This window comes from Penaeus japonicus, unplaced genomic scaffold (assembly GCF_977035675.1).
Source record: "Penaeus japonicus unplaced genomic scaffold, GWHDUDI00000001_assembly GWHDUDI00000003, whole genome shotgun sequence".
In the NCBI taxonomy this organism is placed as follows: domain Eukaryota; kingdom Metazoa; phylum Arthropoda; class Malacostraca; order Decapoda; family Penaeidae; genus Penaeus; species Penaeus japonicus.
Genome location: NW_028234405.1, coordinates 17,877,818 through 17,885,317, shown reverse-complemented (window position 1 = coordinate 17,885,317; position 7,500 = coordinate 17,877,818). Strand labels below are relative to the sequence as shown.

The 7,500-nt window shown below is 40.4% G+C and overlaps 3 protein-coding genes across 3 annotated transcripts in view; 1 reads left to right on the top strand and 2 right to left on the bottom strand.

Moving 5' to 3' along the window:
• The window catches only part of LOC122248006 (uncharacterized), a 1,465-nt gene extending 405 nt beyond the window's left edge, over nt 1-1,060 (bottom strand). The window contains exons 1-3 of the mRNA XM_043007766.2: nt 974-1,060; nt 435-573; nt 1-79 (exon numbers count right to left, since the gene is read on the bottom strand). The exon at nt 1-79 is cut by the window's left edge and continues 38 nt beyond it. Of these exons, the coding sequence (XP_042863700.1) occupies nt 1-79; nt 435-573; nt 974-1,026 (271 nt within the window). The 5' untranslated portion in view covers nt 1,027-1,060. The remainder of the gene's footprint in view (nt 80-434; nt 574-973) is intronic.
• Nucleotides 1,061-3,247: 2,187 nt separating this feature from the next.
• Nucleotides 3,248-4,890, bottom strand: LOC122248004 (uncharacterized). Its single transcript, XM_043007751.2, has 4 exons — nt 4,545-4,890; nt 4,212-4,350; nt 3,594-3,698; nt 3,248-3,482 (listed from the first exon to the last, which is right to left on the bottom strand). Exons 1-4 carry the CDS (start codon nt 4,592-4,594, stop codon nt 3,372-3,374), a joined length of 405 nt encoding a protein of 134 aa, XP_042863685.2. The 5' UTR covers nt 4,595-4,890; the 3' UTR covers nt 3,248-3,371.
• Nucleotides 4,891-6,461: 1,571 nt separating this feature from the next.
• Nucleotides 6,462-7,500, top strand: part of LOC122247996 (uncharacterized) — a 1,497-nt gene continuing 458 nt past the window's right edge. Inside the window, exons 1-3 of the mRNA XM_086530434.1 lie at nt 6,462-6,540; nt 6,758-6,896; nt 7,364-7,468. Of these exons, the coding sequence (XP_086386560.1) occupies nt 6,491-6,540; nt 6,758-6,896; nt 7,364-7,468 (294 nt within the window). The 5' untranslated portion in view covers nt 6,462-6,490. The remainder of the gene's footprint in view (nt 6,541-6,757; nt 6,897-7,363; nt 7,469-7,500) is intronic.

Below are 7,500 nucleotides of genomic sequence, written 5' to 3'. Positions count from 1 at the left end.
AGTCTTGGCAGATGTGCTGGCCCACCGTGTCGTTGCTGACGGTAGACCATAAGTCCATGTCGTTTGTCATCTCGTTAAGCTGAAAAAATAAAGGACAAGAAGTGTCGATGAAAGGGAAAAAACATGTGTGATAAAGTGTTTATTATCAAATCTTAAAGAAGCTTAGAAGAAGACGGCAAATCACATGATATGTATTACTGTTTTCTCTAGACAATAGAGGGAACACCGAACACACACACACCTTTCTATAAATACCAAATTTAAGGAGCCAGTGCCGGCAGAGAATTTCGTAATAAAGAAATAAAAAGACCAAGACCAAGAGGATCTACAAAGACGGCAAGAGGAAAGAAAGAGGAAGAAATTGAAGAACAAAGACCCCAATTTTGCTACTTTGATCACGTTCGGCATACGTGCATCATACATGCGACTCTCACCTCTCTGATACAATGCCACTTGCACTGGTCGTGGCTGTTGCAATCGGTGATGTTCACTTCTGGCAGCTCGAACACCATCCACTCAGCATGCGGAGACGACACGAAGAGGGCGCAGCGACACCATGGCTCGCTCTGGGCGCTGGAGAAGGAAAACACAAGGGCCTTGAAACACCGTGGAGATTATGTAAATTGAATTCAGACTGGAGTTTTGAAACAGGAAGTCAACAAGGGCAATATATTTCACTGGATTGACCCTATAATTCAGAGGTCTAACAATCAGTGAACACCAGCTCTCAGATTTGCTATCTTTTGATTAAATCTTCTTTCTCTAATAATTATCGCTTGCATCGCTAGCGAAAGACAGACATTTGCATGGCCTGATGGACGAGAAGAGAGACTGAGAGAGAGAGAGAGAGAGAGAGAGAGAGAGAGAGAGAGAGAGAGAGAGAGAGAGAGAGAGAGAGGGAGGGGAGATAGAGGGGGAAAACCTCTAAATCGATCAGTAAATGACACCAGTACAAAATGCGATTACAACTAACTTGATGAAACCAACAGCGACGAGGGCAGTCAGGGTAAGCAGCAAGGTCTTCATAGTGACGGAGAGTTGAAACTTCTAAGCACAAAGCAAAGAAAGCTGTCTAATATACCCTACATTACCCTGATATGACGCCCATAGTGTGGACTTGCTCAGCAACAGCGAGATAGAAATTTGGTACTGGTGGCTAAGAGAGCTTACGTAATAATGGGTACGTGTGTGTGTGTGTGTGTGTGTGTTTGTGTGTGTGTGTTTGTGTTACTGCTTGCATGCGGGGGTGTGCATGCTTTTGTAGACGTTTGTGCAATTTTAAGTTCAGGTTCTCATCATGTAAAATCAGTATTAAAGTACAAAAGTATTCTAACTTTAATCATTTTATAACGACGAAAGTAATCTCAGCAGAGTAGATGAAGAAGAGAAAATATTATCTTATATATGAAAAAAATAAATGCAAGAACACATAATGGCTGTCCTTTTCCAAATGTCTTCAGGAGAGGCTATAGCAGAACACTGAAAATTATCATAGAAGTTGTTATCCTAAACGTCTTTCTTTCTCTTATGTATTTCACAAAATCCCCACATGTCAGTCAGTCAAGAGAGGAAGCGGGTTTTGGAAGTCAATCAGATTCAAGATTAAATTCATATAACTGATACTTAAAGAATGAATATCATAATTCTAATTGCATGGCTTTTGTTGTATGTGAAATACGTCTGATTTAGTGGAAATTCCTGCTGCACTGAACGCAGTTCTACTTTTTTTTTATAGAATATGGTTATTCTGGAGGCAATATAACCTTAACATTAGCTATTGTTGATTTTTAAAAATGCCGTAATGCTATTTCTTTTGTAGATGCTACGATGAGCATTGTGTGATAAAGTAAGAAGCATTACTAAAATGGTTTTGAAAAAAACAAAAATCAAATACAATAAGGGTAAAGCACCACAGACCAATCTACGAATGAATCTGGACCATAGTCAACACCACTTAAAAACAAAGTAAGAAGTAGCTACAAATGAATATAACAGAAAATATTCAAAGTAACACTAGTGGACACTAAAATAAAATGGATCTAGAAAGAAAACCGATAATGAAGAAGTACAGACAGCAACCAAGAGAGAAAAGTAGCAGTCCATATGTAAACAATTTTACCGAAGGGATAGACAAAGAGGAAAGAGAATGGTTAATAAAAGAAGGATAGGACACGAAATCAGAGAAAAGATGGGAAGAGGAAATAGGAAAGTTATAGGATCATTTAGATACAGAGGGAGGAATACAGATACGGGCGGCAGATACTTCATACGGCAGTAAGGAGAGGCTTCTGATCTACTGTGGTAAGCTGAGTGTGACAATATGTACAGTCTGTGTGCATGTAGGTGTGTGATTCAGTTCACTTGGGTGACATTTGTGGACATGCTGCGTCCGGGCTTTACCATCATGTAGCCTAGTCTGATTCAGCGATCAGTTGTGTCAACTGAATGCTTATCGTGGTGGCCGGAGTGCCAAATGGCTCTCCAGCTATCACGGAGTAAACAAGAGGCTTAACCGTCTCACCATTCCGACGGCTGTGGTCTGTAGTCATAAGAATACCCAGATTTGTGGAGTAGATGCTTCGCCGGGCTTATATGCACTATGGCGATCCCGCCTGTGTCAGCGAGTGCTGACTCGTGAGTGTGTGTCAACGAATGTTGACTCGATTTGAGCTTGATCCTTACCCACCGTGGTGCCCAGCCACAGCAGGCGTCAGTGGGAATTCACGAGCTTGGACGGGGCTTAATCTGCCGACCACGGGAACGTGAGGCCGGCGTGTTACCGCTGTACTAACCAGACGGCTGGTTTGTTGTAAAAAATTATCGACTTTTAAACAATAGTGAATGATATCGTTATAGTTGGTCTTTTCAAAAGATTTTGTTGAAGTTGGATGTACCTTGTCTTGGTTGTTTCATGGATCATTTATCACCTTGTACCTTTACTACGGTATTCCCAATTACATTACAGTTGTCGTCTTCTCAGCTTGTAAGGGTCCGTAGTTGGACATCAGCCTTCCCCAATTACAATTGTCACTAGGTTGCCAATGTTGATTTTCTGCATCTTGCTTATTTGATACTATAAATTTGGAAACACATCAATATTTTTTTTACAAAGGCACTAATGACCTTCTTTTGGTAAACAGTTTAGATGCAACTTTTGATTCATCTTATTTTACATTCAGCGTGATACAATTTGCCTATCGATGAATTCGATAGCGTCATCAGGATCCGAATAAATAAATTCCGAGAATTATCAGCGTCTATTTATTGCCTACACAAGTAACAAGAGGCTTTCTTTCGTTGTTGAATTAGACGGATAAGACGTCGCCTGCGCTGATGTCACGCCCACTGCGCTGATGCCACGCCCATGCTGTTTACTTGGAGATGCAGTGTTCGTGTTCTCCCTGATAGCAGCACAGCATCTGTTGCGAGTCGAGGCCGGCGTACTCCCAGGGGCCACCGCACATCTCGTAGTAAGCGTGGACCTGCGAGATGACGAAAATCGATATGAACAGTTTTGACAGAATCTAAGATGTTTAGTAAAAATAATCATTGGAAGAGGAAAAGTCAAGAGATGAATGGCGACGATGTCTTACGTATTTGTTGTGGATGAAGTGCTCCACATTCTGGCAGAGGTACGAGCCAACCGTTGCGTTGTTGACAGTTGACCACAGGTCCATTTCGTTGGTCATCTCATTGAACTGTAGACAGTAAGAATTGATTTACCTCACTGGAAGTTTTTAGAGACAGTATCAATTTTAGGGGCACAACCTCTTGTCAACGCTTAGTGATAGTTGGTCAAAAAATATCTCTATCTTTTTACAGAGCTTTGGTTTTACATGGGCACATGTTAATGCAATCAGCAATTGAGCCTTAAAATCAGGTTCAATCATTGTCTTTGTGCTTTCCACTTAAGTCCGAAAATGTAGTTTACGTTATAACTAAACACAATTAACCCTATCTTCTTTGCCTATCTTTTGCAATATATACATACATATATATATATATATATATATATATATATATATATATATATATATATATATATAAAAGAAACACTATTCCGAAAAAAAAAAATCAAAAATTAATATTAGCTCATAAAGAGTTACTGTTAATACAATGCCGGATGGAATAAGAACTATTTCAACTACAACTATAACCCTTGTTAGTAATGACATAAACGCGCTCTTGCACAAACGGCAAGTGACTCAAACCTCCTTGGTGCAGCGGTTCTTGCACTGGTTGTGGCTGTCGCAGTCTGTGATGACCACCTCGGGCAGCTCGTACACCATCCATTCCGTGTGTTCGGTCGAGACGAAGAGTGCACAGCGACACCACGGCTCAGTCTGGGCACTGGAGGAAGGAATGTACACATTTTAGATCTTAGATTTTTAGTCATAACGTAGGGACACTCGAACCTGAAATGAGAGAAATAAGAAATCTGATTGGGAAATCTGACGCGTCTGGTAGATATTTTATCGCCCTTGAAATCTCGTCAAATCGGACAAAATCCCGCTTTCTTAACTACCGCGCCTTTTCGCACTGACCTGACGTAGGCGACGCCGAAGACAGCCAAAGCAAAGACAATGTTCTTCATGATGTCAGAGGAGAGACACTGGATAGGGAATCAAATTACCCCTATATATATGACCTCCCAAGGCCTAACTAACAGGTGGCGTTACGTAAAGAGTCCACGCCAGGTACGGTACACAGAAAGATATGAGTGCAATGGTATCTCGGGTCGTTTTTTTCTCTGTTTTGAACTTTGTATAGCCTGCGTGTTTACTGTTCTCTCTATTATAAAACAATCTTTAAGGTCGAGAAAAGCAAATCGTACACATACACAGGCACAAACACACACGCGCTTGCGCGTGAACACACACAAACACACGTGCACACACACACACACACACACACACACACACACACACACACACACACACACACACACACACACACACACACACACACACACACACACACACACACACACACACACACAAGCATACAACACCTTCCGCCTGCTTACAAGCAGCTACCATTCGTTGGTGTCTTTTGGCTCACCCTCATCCATAAGAATATCTATAACGGTCCCTGTAATGATCCCTTGTGAACCGCTTTTGTGCAAGCTGTATATAAGCAAGTACTTCAATATTTGTGTGCATGATTGTATTTATCGAAAAGTACAGGTATAGATTTTCATATTTACCCATATAAGTGCGATTGAAAGAAGAAAAAAACTGTATGTTCATTTCAAGTAGAAATGATGACGATGAATAGATAGATTGTTTGATTGATCATTCAATTAACCGAGTTAATCTAGTAAAGGAATATCTTTGAGCTTTCGTTGTATTCTTTAACCCTTTACCTGTCACCCCTCCAGAAGCTAACTATTTTCTAGCTGCCACGGGTTTCTCATGATTTAATGTGTATCAACAACTCGTACCCTGGTTTCCATGTGTTCATACATTTTACACATACTGACTAGTTGTATATCTCCATTTACTCATTAATTCATTTACTTATGTATTCATTCATTCATCATGTGTTTTATCTATCTTATGTTTCCCTTATGGAAGTTTATCCCTGTGACCTCACACTGATGTTATATTCATACTTTTATTATACACATATACAACAATATATAGTCCAGAAACACGCCCACGTACACAAAAGTACAAACTTATATACAGTTAGCTTAGAAATGATACCTAACCCGTTTGTGACTCGAATTCTCTCAGCAAAGCATCAGATACTAAAACCGAAATGGATCCGTTTTTTGCTTATTATTTCTTTACGTTTTTTTTTTTTTTTTTATCGTTAAAAAATCGTTACGGATTTATTAACAGATGTCGTAGTTTGGTCTGGGCCGAAACGCCATGCCTGATTGTCCCTTGTCTTACTTGAGGCTGTTTCTTTTCACTGTCTTTGTATTCTGTTTATCTTGTGTGATATTTTAATTCAGTATCGCTTCTTTCTCGTCCGATTATGATTTTCATGTCCCGTTGTATATGTAAGTAAATCTGCATCTTGTCAGCAGCATTATCATAAGGTCTTATATATATATAGTAATGAGTTCCCTTTAGTTTGAAGCAGCATCACTGATGTTTACACAAATAATCAAATGATATTCTTGCCCCCCCCCTTCTCTCTCTCTCTCTCTCTCTCTCTCTCTCTCTCTCTCTCTCTCTCTCTCTCTCTCTCTCTCTCTCTCTCTCTCTCTCTCTCTCTCTCTTTCTTTCTATCTCTCTCTCTGTCTGTCTGCCCCCCTCCCTCTCCCTTTCTCTCTCTTTCTGTAGCATGAGCAATGCAGTTTAATCAGTGTGAGGTGATTTCGAAACGGAAGAATGCGTCCGTTGTACCTTCGTACCCATATCATCATGTGTAATGTACCTTACGTGGATTCGATGCGTTGCTAAGCTGTTTATGCCTTGGGGAGATCATATATAAAAAGGTTGATTCCTTCCCTTTTCAGTGTCTTTTCTCTGGCATCATGAAGAACATCATCCTTGCTTTGGCTCTCTTCGGCGTCGCCTACGTCAGGTCAGTTCGAAAACACGTCGTAGAAAGCAGTATTTTTTCCACAGCTTAAAGAGACTTCATGTTTGAGATGCTTCTCCATTCTTATCCAATACACGAGATTAACACAATATCAATTGATAGCATCATTCAGACTCATTCGATTAATTATTTCAGTTAAGATTGGTGCTTGATCCTTTGTCTGTTTATTAAAAGCGATTCAAACACTTTTCTCTCCCAGTGCCCAGACTGAGCCATGGTGTCGCTGTGCACTCTTCGTGTCAAGCGGACACGCTGAGTGGATGGTGTCCGAATTGCCCGAGGTGCCCATCACAGACTGCGACAGCCACAACCAGTGCAAGAACCGATGCATCAAAGAGGTTCGAGTTGCAAGCATTTCATTTGTGTGTTAGGTGTGTGGAAAAGAGAGAATGTCTCAATCATTTCCGATGATTAAATGGTTAAGCGAGGAATTATAAGTTGCTTTCTCTTTTCTTCATATTATCTCGCTTTCTTTCTACTCCGTTATGTGTTCGAATTAGGAGAAATGTTATGTTTACGTGGGCATTTATTGTTCTATCGGGGGAAGTTAGGATTGGGTGTAGGGTAGTAAATGAAGCAAGACATTGTAAGATATGCAAAGAACTTGGAATGACGACATCTTTCTTTTTGGCGTCACAAAATCAGTAAATGTAATTTCTTCCAAAACTCATCGTCGATTGCGTTAGAAAGTTCCCTTAAAGGAAGCCTGGCCAAAAGGTAACTGTATTTCTTGCTAAATGTCAAATTTCGGTTTGGTAAAAGAGTCGTGCCGTTTAAATCAATTCACTTTATTTTAATTCCACAGTTCAATGAGATGACCAACGAAATGGACCTGTGGTCAACTGTCAACAACGCAACGGTTGGCTCGTACCTCTGCCAGAATGTGGAGCACTATATCCACAACAAATACGTAAGCAGCATCAACATTTGCTCTTGTTTTTT

Excerpts from the sequence above, each read along its gene's own strand:
- LOC122248004 (XM_043007751.2), bottom strand. The coding sequence starts at position 4,594 with ATGAAGAACATTGTCTTTGCTTTGGCTGTCTTCGGCGTCGCCTACGTC. Across the intron at positions 3,699-4,211 it reads AGAACCGCTGCACCAAGGAG|TTCAATGAGATGACCAACGA; the intron begins GTTTGAGTCACT and ends TACTGTCTACAG. Across the intron at positions 3,483-3,593 it reads ACTTCATCCACAACAAATAC|GTCCACGCTTACTACGAGAT; the intron begins GTAAGACATCGT and ends GTCATCTCGCAG.